Source organism: Lagenorhynchus albirostris, chromosome 12, assembly GCF_949774975.1.
Source record: "Lagenorhynchus albirostris chromosome 12, mLagAlb1.1, whole genome shotgun sequence".
Taxonomy (NCBI): Eukaryota; Metazoa; Chordata; class Mammalia; order Artiodactyla; family Delphinidae; genus Lagenorhynchus; species Lagenorhynchus albirostris.
This window is the reverse complement of record NC_083106.1, coordinates 26,756,728-26,774,043: the sequence shown is the minus strand read 5'-3', so window position 1 is coordinate 26,774,043 and position 17,316 is coordinate 26,756,728. Positions and strand designations below refer to the sequence as shown.

Below are 17,316 nucleotides of genomic sequence, written 5' to 3'. Positions count from 1 at the left end.
CTGAGACCTTCCCTTAATGTAGTGCCTACTGAGGACCTCTTTAAGATCAGTAGGTGAATACTGATCTTCAAGGGCTGGACAGAAAGCATTCTAGCCATCGTAAAGGTCAAGGTCATCCTCTGGCAGTGTAGTTAACAAAACAGAGTTAACAATTTTCTACCACTTCTAATTAAAACTTGATTACTTAGAGGCATTCAGTTTGCTCATGATTGCTTAAGTTAAATATAAATGAATAAAGGAAAACCTAGCCAAAACAGAACTCCTGCTCTAAATTTTAAATCAACCTATTCTGTATGCCTGTTCAGAGGAAGCTGGTTGAGGTTAAATGAAGAACAATTTGAAAACTCAAGAATCAACCTAAGTGAAGTTATAACATATGAGAAACCTAAAAGTAAAAATATGTCATACACATTTTATTTGGTGTTTCATGCTAGATCGATTAAAAAAAAAACAATTTGGTTGAACAGATTTTTCTTTTAATATGACTATGTGTACATGGACAACTGAGAACAGGGAAAAACCCCAAATTAATGTTTTTAACAAATTACAGCTGTTACTAAAGACGGTATGCTTGGATTTTAAGGAAATGGTCCAATAAATGAACAGCCCCACATTCAATCTAGATGAATCAATCCCACTTTGAATAAAAACACATTCGAGTGGCAGAAGTTTACCTTTTTTAAACACTCCATAATAAAAAAATGCGTTCCCTCAGTGTTCTCTCTCCTTCAGTATTTAGTTATTAGTAGTCTCTCAAATGGCAAAATAAAATTGAATTTATATTATCAAATGAAAGTGCAAGTTTGTACAGCCAAGCTCAGCAGCGAAAGTGAAGAAGGATGAGGGTGAAAGCTGATGGATGCCACGCAGAACAAGGACCTTCACGAAGGTATCATCCTGCCGTGTCCTGGGTGCCAAACACAGTCCACATTCCATCATTTTTTCATTGCTCTTAAACGAGCAAAACCAAATTCTCTTTTTTATTTAAAGAAATATTAAATCTTTATTCTCCCCCACCTCCAAATAATTTGTGATCAGGTAAGGCAAAGGTAAGTCCCACCATCACTGGGGACAGCAGCAATAAACAGACTTCAGAAATAGCCCTGAATCATCAACAACATTCTCTCATGGTAACATAAGGAATGCATCTCATAAATCAAATTCTGCAACGTTGTCACATTGTTCTAATTTATTTGATTAGTTTATCTGAAAAAAACTTTATAAATACATTATTTAAGAGGACAGTAAATTATTTTCTTGCTCTGAAAAAATAATGTTCTTTTTTTTCACATTTTAAAACTGTTGAGTATGTTTTGCAAAAGGAGATGCAAGAAGAATGGGACAGTGGGGTTTGCAGAATGTCCATGTACAAGTTGCATTTACAAGAACCTGGTAATCTGCCTCTACAAATAGAGCTCTTTGCAATATAATATTTAAACAAACAGGCTTAATTTAAACACCTCTCCTATTCACTCTACTTGTTGAACCAAGAGGTACTTATATTTCAAGTATTACACTGTAAAAGGTAAAAATTTTTGTGCCAATTTTACATGTTAGCTTTTAAAGTCCAAAATATCTATGTGAAAAATCATGCCTACTCGGCCCATTTCTTTTACAGCCAAATGCTCTCATCTTTTAGAGAATGCAGAAAAATATTGATTTCCTAAGAAGGAGCACACTGGAAAAAGCTATTTTAAAGTACTGAAGAACAAGGGAGGATTTCTTTTTCTCTATTGGCGAAAATTATTAGAAAAGCTATCCAGTCTGTTGTCTTTAGCTGGTTTTAATAAAGTCTTTCCAAAATGATGGTCAAGAAACCTTTAGAAAACGGGGGAAGGGGAGATGCTCCTTTGTAGCATGGAAGGAATTCCATTAATTGTAGAAATTCTTATTAAATTTCTGCTTTGGTTCTTTAGAAGAAATGCTCATATAACTTCTATATTAGGAGACAGAAAAAAGAACAGATTAATATGACATTTATCTAAAATCTTAAAGAATACTACAGTAATATCTTACATTCCTAAAACTTTACCATGCTTTCATATACATTGTCTTATATAAGAACAGGCAATTTTATCAGGATCCGTGGTCTTATATGTAAGTGAATTCTACCACTAATAGGAAAACATGTCCTTTTCTTTAACTTAGGCTATATATCATTTCCTTTTCCAAACTGCGTTAAGTCAACTGTACTTTTCTTTGAGAACAGGGACTTTACATTCATTTGTCTTGAATCCTCAGTCCCCGATACTTCGGGTTCCAGCCATACATTGGAGGTTACATAAATGTTGGTTGATAAGTAGTCATGACCACAAAAGAAACCTAACACCACTTAATATCACAGACACTGGACTATGTTCCTAGAGAAGGTATGGAAGAGTGAGAATGAAATGACAGGTACATCAAAAGGTGATTTAAAGCCTGGCGAATGAAGCAGGAAGTCATCTGAATGTTCCTTCCATCTCTCTGAATCTGTGACATGACAAAGCAGGAAGCGGTACCAGGAATGTTTCCACCAACACACAGGTAATCAGATTGTTCTCAAAGGCTTAAGAGTCAGAATGTCAGGCTTTATAGCTTCCACTGACAGCTGGACCTTCTTCCTTTTACAATCTAGAAAAGTAGATCACTAAAGAGAAGTTACACTCCCCAGGTCAGTATATTAGAGAAGGAAAAAATACTAGCTTCATTTGGATAGGAGGTTCAAAGTTGGCTTTTTCAACCAGTTTTAAAGTGGGAAATACGTTAAAAGTGCACAGATGGAATCTAAATGACAAAACAATTTGACCACAAATAATGCTTTACTGACTCATCTATAAACATCCTGAATTTGCTTGGCTCTCTTCATAAAAGTACAAAAAGATGCCGGTCAATACATGAAAGTGAGGTGCTGGGAGAGAAGCTGATAGATATCAAAGAGGTTTGAAAAGACATGGAGCTGGATTATCCCACTTGTTCTTGACACTGATGGGACTGTGCTGTTGAGTTACTATGAGCACTGCACTGGTAATTTTTTTATGTTGCTATTTCTCTGGGTCCTGTAAAGCTATTGTTCTTTTTGCACAATGACTTCAGGTTAAGTGTGAGTTCCAGAGACAGGGTATAAGAGAGTCACTTGCAGTTTCAACAGCTACGGTCACTCAACAAGGGATGGAAGGCCCTTGGGCTCAGTATGCTCCTAGTCTGGAATATTAGTCGCATTACCTTAAATTGTAACTATCTTATTACATTTAAAAAGGACAATAGTATATCATCCCAGGTTGCTAAACCCAAATGAGAGAAAAATGGTGGGAAAACATGTTGGCAGTCTTAAAATGTCTGAAGAGCTGAGAAAGATGGAATAGAAACCAAATAAACCTTTTCTCTAGTGGACAGAACTAGGTTCAATGGCCACTCAGTTATGGTCTTCTGTCTTAATACGAAGCACGATCTGGGCACGCAGTATGAAGCACTGCCACTGGGCAATGAGTGCCGCTCCATGAGGAGAGGCCCATGGATACCCAGTGGGTGCTGCGGACCGAATTTCTACACTGAGTGGGAGAACAAGAGCGGCCCTAGAAGTTGCCCAACCCAACTCAAAATTGAACTTCTAATGACCCATGCACAATCTCTTCCATGTGGCTCATTTGGTCCCTTGAAGGACAAAGTGTGCCACAGTCACACAGCAGAAGGTTCATTCCCTCTTGGGTGTCACATATTTATTTCTGATGATTACTGAAGGGAGTTCGAGGCACGCTTACCTGCTGTTTGCTGTGTTTGAACACCATCTACCTGAGGCAGGGTCCCAAGTGTCCCTTCATCACCAAAGGCCAAAATAGGATTCAAAGGAATGTCTGGACTCTCGCTGTTGGTGACCTCTAATCTGGATGGTTTAGATCCAATGGGTAAATTTATAATTTCTTCAAAATCTTCATTCTGAACTGATATTCCATTTTCATTTGGTTGTTTTTCCAAATTGGGAGTACTAGGGAGTTTGAAACATCAAAATCAAAAGGAGTTAGTATTAAAACTGGAAAACATTTTTAGGACAAACTGTTTTATAATAAATACTTTTATAATCTTACAATCGAAATGTTAGAATGATTGACCTCATCATTACTAACAAAAATGGTGAATTCTGACATATTTGTACTTTAAATTCTTATTTAAAAAAACAGCTTTTAAAAATAAAACTTATCAAGTGGACCAAGTTATCAATTAGAATAGATCCTCATCATCAACAGTTCTACATATATTTAACATGCCTGTCTACTGCAGGCATTTTATATCTCTTTGTCTTATAAAGAATAGCCCTTATTAGGATCTGTACTTCAAAGATGAGGAGATTGTGGGGGGGATAATTTGCACAAGTCACACAACTACTGGGAGACAGTCCAGCTTGAATGCGTGATCTCTGGTCCTATGTTTTTCTCATAATCCCATTTTTTATAGTCCCAGCTGTTCAAATTCCAGCCCTTCCTGGGTGTCTCCAGCTTCCTAAAACATGTGCATAATTTTATAGGTAAATTGTTGAAGACCAACCTTCTCATCTTTGCCCCTTAAATCTGCCTCTGACCCCACCTTATTCTTATTAATTCATGGTTAATATCTTGGATTTTTGAGCTACATTTTTTAAAAAATAATTTATTTTATTTATTTATTTTTGGCTGTGCTGGGTCTTCGTTACTGCATGCAGGCTTTCTCTAGCTATGTTGAGCGGGGGCTACTCTTCGTTTCTGTGCGCGGGCTTCTCACTGCAGTGGCTTCTCGTGTTTCAGAGCACGGGCTCTAGGCTTACAGGCTCAGTAGTTGTGGTGCATGGGCTTAGTTACTCCAAGGCATGTGGGATCTTCCTGGACCAGGGCTCGAACCCGTGTCCCCTGAATTGGCAGGTGGATTCTTAACCACTGTGCCACCAGGGAAGCCCTTCGAGCTACATTTTAACTGGCCAACAAATTCTTAGTTTCTACCTATAGTTTCTCTTAGGGTTTTTTTTTTGGCTGCGTTGGGTCTTCGTTGCTGTGCGTGGGCTTTCTCTAGTTGCGGCGAGCGGGGGCTATTCTTTGTTGTGGTGCGCAGGCTCAGTAGTTGTGGCTCGTGGGCTCGGAAGTTGTGGCGCACGGGCTTAGTTGTTCCACGGCATGTGGGATCTTCCCGTACCAGGGATCAAATCCGTGTCCCCTGCGTTGGCAGGCAGATTCTTAACCACTGCACCACCAGGGAAGTCCCTCTCTTAGGTTTTTCACTCCCTTTACACACTCCGTAACCAAATAGGCAGCCCGTTAGGTTATATGTTCATTATTATGCTTTACAATGCAGCAAAACAATGCCTGTGCACCAAATGAACGCTAGATTAATTTTATTGTTCACTTGATCTGACTGCAGCAGTAAACATATTTGCAAACTTCATAATTTGTTCAGCGGCTCATGTATAAAAAATGACCCTATTTGACAAAATTCTAGAGTTAAAATTTTCAAATGGAAAATATTAATAAGACTAAAAATGTGAAACAAAAATCATGATGGTTTTAACTTCTAATACACACTCATCATAAACAATGTTTACCTGTAGACAGAGATCTATGGAAGAGATCAGAAAGTCAGGTCTCTACTGTCAGTAATGCCAACAAATTGAACTTTCGTAAGTTAGTCTTTTTCCGTCTCCTTCCCAAATGGTGAAAATGAAGCTAGTAGACATCTAATCTTTCCATTTTTTTTTTTTTAAGGAATCTTTGCTTTTTTTTTTTTTTCCCTATAGAGGAAATAGTTTACTTTCCCCAGTCAGTGAGATACATTGACTTTGTGGAACATATTCTAAAACATTTCTGATTTGGGTATTATGGTATTTTTTGTTAATTATTAAACCCTTTCTTCTAGAAAAAAAATAAAGATGCCTGACCTAAGTGCTTCACAAGGTATTGCAGGGTATGTTGAAAATATTATTTGTAAAAGTGCCGTGGAAGAGAACATAAAAATATTATACAGATTCAGACTATAACGGTGCGTTTCCGCTATTTCACTAAGGAGGGGAGAAGAGGCTCGGCATCACGGTAGCCTACATTAGCGCGTGTGCACTCGCACACACACCCCGTCCTAATACCCGCCGTTATAGTGCTTGCGCTGCTACGCCCCTTCCTCCTGCTCTTTCCCAGTACCAATGGGCTTTCTGTAATCAGGGGAAGAGTTTTGGTTCCCATCCCAGAGAGATTTTTAAGTAGAAGTCTTGGCAAAAGAAATGCATCTTCAAAGCCCTTGTTCCTTGACCATGTCAACTCCTGTCACCTTCCAGGCCTGCGTGTGCTGACAAGCTGCAATGGCAACGCCAACCCCAGGCTTGAATCAACAGCTGACCTCATTTCCCCTCCCACTCTTACCCAACCACCCCGCCCATTCTTACTTCTTAGCAATTAGAGGAATAATCATGCCCTATGCTCTGGATGAACAATTAGTAAATGTTCAGAGGACACTGTGACCAGCAGAAACTATAAAACTGAAGCTGAAGTTGCTGGGGTTAGGGTTTATGGATCTGTGTGTCCTCTTAAGATACAAGTATTGGCTTTTGAATTCCCCTTCTTTGGTTACTCTCTGGAGGTTGAAGTTGGATGCAAGACTCTTGAAGATATGTTTCAGGTTCTTATACAATGATTAATCACTTGATTTTACCACTGAAGAGAGTCAGCTGAAGTATAAGCTAATTTTATTCCTCAGAGAGAATTATCAGTGGCTTAAAAAACCTATCCCTTGTTATAATAATGGGGTTCTCTGTGGTACTTTTTATCCTTTTCTAAAAATCTCTGACATCAATGAACTAAATGCCATAAATTATAGTAGTTGGAAATGAGTATTTTATTTGAAAATCAAACTATAACTAAAAAAATGAAATATCACTTAATATATCTCTTGGGTAATTATGACAATAAATTTATTAAACATAATCAAACGCTTATTAAAATCTCTCTTAGGAAAATTATTTTCTTTGGTATTATACTGGGCAAATTAAAAAAATTTTTTACTGTCCCAGACAGATATACATAGATACCTTATGACTTATAGATATCTTAGGATGTCCATCTTAGGACAACTTGTCTTTTCATGGCTTCCAACAATATAAAATGTTGTATAGTATGTGTTTTTAGATTAAGAAAAGAATTTATGTATATCAAATCATTATGCCATATACCTTAAACTTATACAGTGCTGTATGTCAATTATATCTCAGTAAAACTGGGAGAAAAAAGATCTTAGATCTTAAAAGACATTTTTCTATCTATTAAAAAAGTTCATCTGAGGAGCTTCAATTCTCTTATGGTAGCAAAGACTCTGGCATTAGAGACAGAACTCATAATTCAGTAAATTCTGATAATTAAAAAGTTGCAGCTGAAAAATTTGAACATTATTATAAATATTTCTACAAGTTCTCTATGACTGGATTTCTAGGCACAGGCTATGATTACCCTTAATTTTCAGTTTTGAGAGCACTCTTACAACGCTGTCAGTATAAATGCAAGGGAACAGGAAGGCAATCTTTCTTTAACCCACACTTCTTAACTATTGTTAGCAACCATCTGTTTCCTCAATAAGAAGCTCTACTACTAGTAAAAGAAATATTGGCATCTAAATTACTTTTACTGAGGAACAAACCTGTGACTCACTATAATATTATATACAGTGAAAATACAGCTGCTGTATATCATCAAAGGGTGTGAAGATGGTCCAGGGTCATGCCAAATACATACAAAGGAAAGTATCAAATTATTCCCTGTAATTTTGTTTGATAGCCACACAAAAACCTCACCATCATATTTAGAGATTCAAGAAAAAAAGACATTTTCCTTTTCTCAGATTACAGAGTTACTAGCTCTACCAAACATTAATGAACCTAAATAAATCTTCATGTTAAAACTCAAATTCTGTCTGGCCCCAGAAAATTCTGGTGGGATTGGTGGGGCAAAAACAGTCGTGCTTTGCTCTAATGTGCATCAGTAAGAAAGGCCGCAGTTGTCTCACTCACCTCTCCACAGTCACTTCTGACTGGTGTGAGGCAACCACATGGGGGCTGGCTGCTGGTTCTCCTTGTCCTGGAGAGTTTGTCATATTTGGAAGTGCAGATACCACTGGACATGGCAAAGAAGATGAAACAAAGGGTTACTACTACTCTACTATCAAACCCAAACCCCAGGAGCCAGAATGCCTGGATTTATGTCCTGGCTCTGCTAGTTACCAGCTGTGTGACCCTGGGCAAGCCACAAACGCTCCGTGCCTCAGTTTCCTCATGGATATTAATAGTACCTAACTCATAGGCTACTGTGAGAATTAAATGTATCAACACATGCAAAGTACTTAGAACACTGCCCAGCACATTGTAAGGGTGGAAATCAGTGCTGTGATTATTTCTGCTTGCACCACATTGACTTTGGACAAAAAAGTATGTAATACTGAAACCAAAGCAATTGATGAAGATAACAGTAAGTTGATTTGGTCAGGCCGATGCTGAACAAATTATTACTGAAGGCTTTGGAGCAAATCACCAAGAAATACCCTAAGTGATGAAAAATATTTTGGAAAATTCAGTTTTAGTCCCACTTAAGAATGGTAGGGATTTCATGCATGGAAGGCCAGTGAATTGTACCTAACTGTGCTACCTAGTCATTCAATATTCCCCACTGGAGTCTAGCGTGAGCAAACAATATGGATGACTGACTTTAAAATCTGGGCCAGGTTTACGTAAAATCTTAAGAAGAAGAGACTAATAACTTAAAAGCTGCCAACATTTGCAAAGCTGGTAATAGGAATCTTCTGAGAAGACTTCTGATAGGTCTGCAAACTTGCCTGCCTGCCCAGCCTAGAATTCTCTTGGGAGCACTGGTGATACCATTCAGTCCTCAACCAAATGTGGGACCAGGAGAAGAGGAACATACGTTAGATAATCCTCAGGCCTCGTTTTAGCACTATTAACTCAAACCAAATTTATTATGAGAGTTGATAAACACAGGTGTGATGACTGACAAGTTACACCTTCCTTCTGGCCATTGTTCATTCTCGAATTGAGGTACAAAGAATAATCGAAAGAATTGATAGGGGAATAGCAGGAAGACACATGGAAAAACAAAAAAACCAACAAGGAGCCTGGCCATGTACAAACTACAGCATCGGCTCCTCAAATAATCCTGGGTTGGTGTAATTTACATTCTAAAATGCTCATTCTGATGACTTACTGGGTGCCATGCCTGCTTTAAGCCTGAATGTATCACAACATTCTTGGAGGCAACCTGTTAAAAATGCAGTGGGGTTAATATGCAACCATTAGGCTATTCTCCAAACAAATATAATTAGGGCATCTTTAAAAGAGAATGAAAAGCCCCACACTGAAGGGATTATGACATAGAGGAACTCGGATAGCCTCTACTGAAGTAAAACCAAATCCCCAAATACCAGTATTTTACATTTGAAAACCCCAGAACAGAGAATGTTCTTGCACATAAATCATCTCATTTGATCTTTACTCCAGTCTACAATAAACAGTAAAAGAAACTGAGGTATCTCTGGTCCTTTCTTTTCATATTGATACTGCAGATGAGGAAAGAGGAAGACTGAATAATGAATTATCGACCAACCACCTGTATGTACAATCATGAAGACCACGTGGAATCACGGAAGGAGCCAAATTACAAGCTGGTGACTTGGACTCCAGCTGTGCGAGCTGGGCCTGTCACTCAATCTGAGTTCTCCTCGGGGGTAGGGACCTCGGCTGACCTGCTCACACTGAATCCTAGCACCTACAAAAGGGCCTGGCACACAAAAGTTTTCTGAAAATGCCTGCTTACTCCAAGATAAGGCATCTCCTATCTCACAGGCCTGCAATGGAAATTAAACAAGAAAATGTATGCAGATGTATCTGACACAAAGAAGGCATTTAATAAATATTAGTTGAGTGTGAGTACTAAAATACTAAGATAAATTTTACTTTTATATACACCAAATTTGGTTTAAAATCACCAAGAAATTAATCATCTTTGTCCAAAGCCTATGGCATATGAACAACTTTCTAATGAAATTTCAACAAATTTCAAATTTTAACTCTATTCTGAAGTCAGAACTAAAAGAAATAACATTTAAATCCTTTTCTGAGAAATGCCATAAGTACAAGTTGTCAAAATGTTTAAATTTAATGTCCTTAATAGCAAATATAAACACAGATTCCTTTAGCAGATAGTAAATGACAAATGAAATTTAATTTTATAAACTCAAAGAAAATTCTTCTAATCGTGTGTGTATATACACATATACGTGTGTATACATATCTATAGAGGCATACATACACACAGATATATAGAGAGACATATATATGATATAAAATGACTTAAGATATTAAATACTCCATTAGAGTATAAACAAATGTGAAAAAAATCTGCTAGAAATGCTAGAGATTTTTAGATAAAGGGGATTATTTGTGGACTAGATGAGAAACACCTAAGCTTCTGTGAGTCAATGAGTATTTTTATTTTAAATCAATGTTTATCTTGACCTCCACAGAATAAATTAAAAAATTTTATATTTGTATTGATTTGAGTTCACTGAAATAAGTACCTGTTTCTCTAATGAGCGCTCCCTTGGTTATATCTCCATTTCTCTGATCAACGGTTTTCTAACAAAGAAAAAAAAAAGACTTTTTAATGTTAAACTTACAAATGAAAGTAAAAAAAAAAGCCATTAAGAATAGTTAAAAAAAAAGGCCATCTCAATACCTTATCTGAAGCTTCTGTTCTTCTGGTTCTTTTCATTATCTCCTCAAGCCGCTACAAAAAAGGCAGAATTGAGCAAACACATCAGATATGGAAAGAAAGCTAGCCTGGCGCATTTCACTGACTAAGCAAATAGCAGGGCATTGAAACATGTCCATTATTTTGGGAAAATATAATTGTCTTTGTCTTAACTGGAGTTACTCAAAGAAGTTGAAATTGGCTTAAGCCGCATGAATTGCAAGCAACTGTTTTTGGCGAAGCCTGAAACACCAAGAGCTATTTCTTTGGAGGAGAACATTAATACTGAGAGCTACTTTAGTTAACCTGGAATGGGCAGGACACTTTTGTTTTCTGATGGCAGTGAGCTAGTCTCTTGGTCTGGAGCCGGCTTCAGTCTAGGCAGAATCAAGAGCAGCAAGGGCGCCAGGCTGCGGGGGCAGAGACGCAACTACCTTCTTCCTCTCCAGGCGCTCCTGCTCTTCTCTCTGGAAATGCTTCTCCCGTTCCTGCCGGACCCTCTCTGCTTCTTCCCGAACACGAGCTTCTTCTTCTTTCTGAAAACGGGAAGTCGGTATCTGCTTCTTACACACAGGCCGTCTTTGCCCGCTGCCCCCAAGGTCCCGGGGCGCCCGAGGACGGAGAACGCGAGGACCACGAGCGCACACGGGGGAGACACAAGCACTCCTAACCACACGCTCAACAGCTTCCTCTTCTCATCTGGGCTGCCCCCTGCCCCATCTTGAGCCAAGGCTGCGCCGACCTGCTTCCCGGGCGGGAGCCGGCCCCCCGCTACCTGTTTCTGGATGCGCTCCATCTCCTCCCGCTCGCGCCGGGCCCGCTCCTCCTCCTGCCGCCGCAGCTGCTCTTCCCTCTCCCTGGCTTGCCGAGCTTCCAGCTGGCGGGCTTCCTCCTCTCGGCGGGTTCTCTCTTCAGCCACCCTTTGGGCCAATTCTTCTCGCTTTTGTCTGGAAAAAGACAAAACAAGACGAAGATACGTGAGGGGACTTCCTTGGCAAGGCGCGATCGAGTTTGTGGTTACCGCGAGAACAGTTTGTTGGGAGGTCTGGCCAACAGCATCCACTGATCCACGTGAGGCCACCCTCTCTCCTTCCTCCTCCCCTTCCAGCCTCCCGTTGCCTCGTGGGAAACAGACGCAGAATGTATCCACTCATATTCTGAGGAGAGCTTGTTTTCTTTCTTTCTTTTTTTTTTTTTTTGCGGTACGTGGGCCTCTCACTGTTGTGGCCTCTCCCGCTGCAGACCACAGGCTCTGGACGCGCAGGCTCAGCGGCCATGGCTCACGGGCTCAGCCGCTCCGCGACATGTGGGATCTTCCCGAACCGGGGCACGAACCCGTGTCCCCTGCATCGGCAGGCGGACTCTCAACCACTGCGCCACCAGGGAAGACCCTGTTTTCTTGTTTTTTTTTTTTTTAAAGGATCTGCAATATAACTATCTTTAAAGGCTGAAATCTGTTTAATCCAATAATGTGACTTTTTAGTAACGAATTTAACGCTCCCCTCCAAATCTCTGTAAGTAAATAAAGGTTATAATGTTCTGTTTCAGTACAGGGACAAGATGGACCATGTAAGCTCCCTGTTGGGACCAAGGGTAGGGCATGTCCAAGATGGCGGCCCAGCACTGGGGCTGCCGTCCTTTCTGGAGAGGCAGTTCTGCTTATTTGAAGAACAATTATATTGACATTAGCCTTATTAGCTCCAGAAGGAGGGCAACTAAGCAAACTGCCCCTGGCATACTGTCTGGCAGGCAGTCATGGGGCACTTAACTATCTCACGCAGCTACCCTCTGAGAGGAATACTATCTGGAAGAAAACATGAGCTGTTAATATGCAGCTTTAAGATAATGAGAAAGATAATGAGGAAACATGGAGATGAGAGATACGTTAAATAAAAAATTAAGACTGCACAACTGTACCTCTACTGTGGTTACAATTATGCAAATCTATGTGTGTATGTGTATATACACCCACACACTGTTCAGAGACTGGAAAGGGTGACCCAAAATGTACACAATTATTGAAATCTGGTAAGAATATGGATGATTTTTTTTTTCTTTAAACCTTTCTCCCCAGTCCTTCGAAAACAAAACAAAAAACCCCTTCTCCATCAATTTTGTTGCACTGTCATTATAATAAGAAAATGTGGCTTACAAAAGTCGCTTAGTGCTCAGAGGAACACCAGGGGAGACTAATTCTGAAACAACTAAATAGATTCACCTTCAACACTACTATTACCTCTTCTCCCTGACTGCAGGCTTAATCCAAGGTGTCACTAGGGTGTCACTGAGCAGTGTCACTCCTTTACCTTTCGAGCTCTTTCGTCTCCCTCTTCTCCCTTTCCTCCTTCTCTCTCTGCTCTCGGGCCAGCCGCCTCTTCTCAGCTAGCAGCCTCGTGGCCTCTTCCGGGTCAGTGGTGCCCGCAGAGGTCTTCAGAGAAGCGATGGCAGTCACAGTGGATGAAGGGGCCGGAGTGGAGGCTGGAGCGGAGGCCGGTGCTGAGGCTGCCTCCGGAGCAGCTGTACAAACAAGTACAAGGAGAAAACCAGTTGGAAACAAAAGCCAAAGAACAACACAAAAACTAGCATCGCCCGCACCCCAGGCCTCGAATTCATCGCTATAAAAGAAAAGGGAATGTTTATTACTGCGCGTTCTCACGGTTTCACTGTATTCTATCTGTAACCGGGCAACAGATAACAAAAAGCCGCATGTGTAAGTGAGACATCCGAAGCTGACACTCTGTCACCAAGCCTTATTTTTATACAAGTTAAATCAGTTAACAACATATATCGAATGTGTACTAAGTATAGAGCCTCATGTTAGGTTCTGTGGGAAGTTATACCCCAGGAAAAAGGAAGATGAGATCTTCCATTTGCCTTTCATTACGTTAAAAAAAAATTCCTTCTCTTTAGTGACTATTCATCACTAGAGGACTCAAGCCTTTCTGTGACCATGCCCAGTGTCCATACCACTGAGCCCGGACTCAGGCGGGAAGAGACCAAGGAAGAGGCCTCTTCTGTCTACCCAGAGCTGCCTCCAGGTCTGAGGAGGGAGGAACCAAGAGCCTCTTCGGGAGACGACGGCACCTGTGCTCCTTAGACATTGCAGGTCTCCACTGCCAGTTCTGATGCCAACATGCAAGATGAGAGTAGTTCTCTGACCTTATTTGGATTCAGGAAAAGGACCTAGGGGGCTGGGGCACCCCTGCCATAGGCACCATGGTGAGGTGTGATCCCTGGCACCTGACCACTCCAGACCCTCCTTTCAAGATCTGCATTTCTCCTCCTGCTCCCACAGATTTTTCTTTGCCCTCAGGACACTTTTTGGCCTTTCTCTTCTCCCTCTTTCCATGCAAACAGGTATTGGACTCGTCCATTCCCTTACTATACTATCATTTGTCTTGAGTCACTATTCTTTCTTTGCCCCCCACCCTGTATCTTCAGATTAAGTCTTAAAGAGAAAACTCTTGAATGAAGACAATTTTCAGCAAGATACATTGAATTTCTAGTTCCAGGTGATTTTAAACTTCTAAACAGCATCTGGTTAACTTGGTAGAGATGAGATCCACTGGGTCTTTTGGAAAAAATCCTGACCTCTGTCAATCACATACGCTAAGCCAGTGGTCCCCAAACTCCAGTACACGCAGGATAACTGCCACTCTATTTTATCTGGCAATCCTGCACAAGAGTCAACAGATGAGCTTAGTATCCTTCAGAGTCCTTGGATCCACCATGTATTCTGATTCAATAGGTCTGAGGTAGGGGCAGGGTTCTACAGTTTGAAACATTATAGATGTGGTTTAAAAATATTTCCCTAAATTCTTCGAAAATCCTCCCTTTAAAAGATGCAGGCTAATCCCCCCAACTTGAGTGTGAGCTGAAGCTAGTGACTTGATTCTAACGAATAGTATGACAGAAATCGTGATTTCTGTGACTTCCCTGGTGGCACAGCGGTTGGGAATCTGCCTGCCAGTGCAGGGGACATGGGTTCAGTCCCTGGTCCGGGAGGATCCCACATGCCGCGGAGCAACTAAGCCCCTGTGCCACAACTACTGAGTCTTAGCTCTAGAGCCCGCGAGCCACAACTACTGAGCCCGTGCACCATAGCTACTGAAGCCCGCGTGCCTAGAGCCCGAGCTCCGCAACGAGAGAAGCCACTGCAATGAGAAGTCCGTGCGCTGCAATGAAGAGTAGCCCCCGCTCACCGCAACTAGAGGAAGCCCGTGGGCAGCAACGAAGACCCAAAGCAGCCAAAAATAAATGAATAAATAAAAAAAGAAAAGAAATCGTGATTTCTGCGTGTGTGACTTCTGAGACTGGGCATAAAAGATACTGTGGGCTCCTCGTGATTCTCTCCCCCAGCTCACTCATTCTGCAGGAAGCCAGCAGAGTGGACAGACTGTGAGGACATCCAACAGCCCTATGGAGAGGTTCATGTGTCATGAAACGAAGGTCACCTGCCGACAGCCCTGTGCATGAGCCATCCTCTAACAACCCAGCTGAGCTGCTCCCAAATTCCTGACCCAAGACTCTGCGTGATATAATAACTGTTTGTTGTTGTTATTAAGCTGCAAAGTTTTGGAATAATTTGTTACACAGCAATAGGATAAATGATAAAATGATTCTGATGCAGGTGCTCTGAATACCACATTTTGTCAAATTATTGGACTCGGCCAATGAAAGGACTCATAAACCACACCTGAATTAATATGCTGTGGCTCTGACCATAGGCTGTAGGATGGATGATTCTTTCTTTATATGTAGGAAAATTATATTCAAGAAAAGTTCCCCAGATTAGCCTTAGAGTAAAATTTTCAAGTGCCCAACAAGGGAAAAAAAGAAAGAAAGAAAAAGCTAAGTCAAAGCAGTGCAGGAGGAAAAGGAAGAGTGAATAAAGAGAGCAAGCAACCCACACTCCACCACGAGTCAGTGGATTCCTACCAGGAGCAACCTCTGGTTCGACAGGTGTCCCCTCTTCGACTGTGGCTTCTTCTACCTTCACCAAAAGTGCCCTGCCCTTTAGTGAGGGCTCATTGGCAACTTTCTGAGGTTCCATCTCAGGGTCTTTTCTCTCAGGTTCCACTCTGACTTCTCTCTTGATGGGGCGGATGTTGCCGGGCGAGGGGGGCCGGACCTGAGCAGGGGCAGGTTTGACTGGTCCAGGAGGCATGGAGGATGCTGGTCTGGGGGTGCCAGGCAAGTGGGGAAAGGACTTGGATGGGAGCCTGGGCAACAAACAAAGTAAAGAGAAAGGGGCACATGAGAACAGGCTTGCCAGAACCTTCCTTTCCCTATACCTCCACCATGTAATAGTCTTGGAACACCAATACGGAAGAGAAATGAAGATATTTAGCTGTGTGAATGTGTCTTTTATGTGGCAAATGCAGAAGTACTCACTTTAGAGGCTCATTCCAGGTTTCTTTTTTCTTTCCTTTGAGGAAAAATATTACTCTCCAAGTGAAGGCCAAACAGTGTGGAGAGAACAGTTTCTTTTCAGAGGACAGAGGCTCTTAATTCTCTAACATGGAACAACCCTGCCAGCCTCTTACATTTCACTTACCAAAGTCGGGAGGAAGCTGGTGATCTGGCTTTGGGATGAGATGGAGATAGTGCCCTTCGGATGCCGGGTGTGAGGTGGAAGGGTAAGTTTTCTCTCTCCCTTTCTCTTTTATAGCCCTAAGTTCAGAGGAACACAATAATTAGATTTTTCCATGAGCGGGACAATCACATTCACAGTATTCAACAGTGGAGCTGCAATCCATTGAATGGCTTTTGGGAAAATTTCCAACCTTTGCCATGTATATCCATTCCACCCCAACAAAAGGCCTTTATTAGGTTAAAACTGAACGTTATAATTGAATTAACACAATCTGACACTAATAAGAAGGTTCTGGATGTGTGATCTGGACTTACATTGTAAAAAAGCAAAACAAAAACACACTTTTAGAAAGCACCTATACTTTGTATCTAAAACTACACGGAGCAAAATTTCTCATAGTCTGGTTTAGCCCACACAAATGTCAAAATAAAGGTCACTTTCAGCTTATTCCCCCTACCTTTATCTCTTTTAATTCTTAAGCAGTTTTTTTTTTAACCCTGGAACACACTGTAGCTCAGTTTATTTTTTTTTTTAATTTACATGTCTGCTATGTCAGACATTAATTCATTTTTTTCTTTATACGGATGTTATACAAACAAGTCCTTCCTCACTTCGTGTCCTCTTGCCCTTGAAGGAAAAGTCAGGTTCAAGGTGAGGAATTTCAGCTATTTTTAGTCTTCCTCATTAGGGATGAAATGGAAATCTCTGAGGTTGGGCCAAAACATCAGCCCTCCTACGACTGTATACTAGGAATTCAGCCAGAGAGGTGACACCTTTCCTAGGTAGAAATGGGCAAAAGGAAACCCAGAAGTGTTCTGATAGTCTCAAGTCAACGAAGACAAAAATAAACAAACAAACAAACAAACAATAAAACCCCCCAAACCAAAACACAAACAGAAACAAACAAAAAGACAAGGCACAGGGCAAGGGAGAAAGTACTCATTCCAAGTATCTGAAACACGGCCAACAGTGTTCTGGGAT

General features: G+C 40.9%; 1 protein-coding gene across 4 annotated transcripts in view; it reads right to left on the bottom strand.

The window, feature by feature from the left end:
- Positions 1 to 460: 460 nt before the first annotated feature.
- MAP7 (microtubule associated protein 7) overlaps positions 461 to 17,316 on the bottom strand; it is a 164,008-nt gene continuing 147,152 nt past the window's right edge. For all 4 annotated transcript variants that reach the window (XM_060168010.1, XM_060168012.1, XM_060168011.1 and 1 more), the window contains 10 exons: positions 16,297 to 16,412; positions 15,678 to 15,961; positions 13,046 to 13,256; positions 11,515 to 11,686; positions 11,174 to 11,275; positions 10,725 to 10,775; positions 10,567 to 10,624; positions 7,991 to 8,093; positions 3,741 to 3,964; positions 461 to 1,936 (listed from right to left, as the gene is read on the bottom strand). In XM_060168010.1, coding sequence (XP_060023993.1) covers positions 1,926 to 1,936; positions 3,741 to 3,964; positions 7,991 to 8,093; positions 10,567 to 10,624; positions 10,725 to 10,775; positions 11,174 to 11,275; positions 11,515 to 11,686; positions 13,046 to 13,256; positions 15,678 to 15,961; positions 16,297 to 16,412 — 1,332 coding nt within the window. In that variant the 3' untranslated portion in view covers positions 461 to 1,925. The remainder of the gene's footprint in view (positions 1,937 to 3,740; positions 3,965 to 7,990; positions 8,094 to 10,566; positions 10,625 to 10,724; positions 10,776 to 11,173; positions 11,276 to 11,514; positions 11,687 to 13,045; positions 13,257 to 15,677; positions 15,962 to 16,296; positions 16,413 to 17,316) is intronic.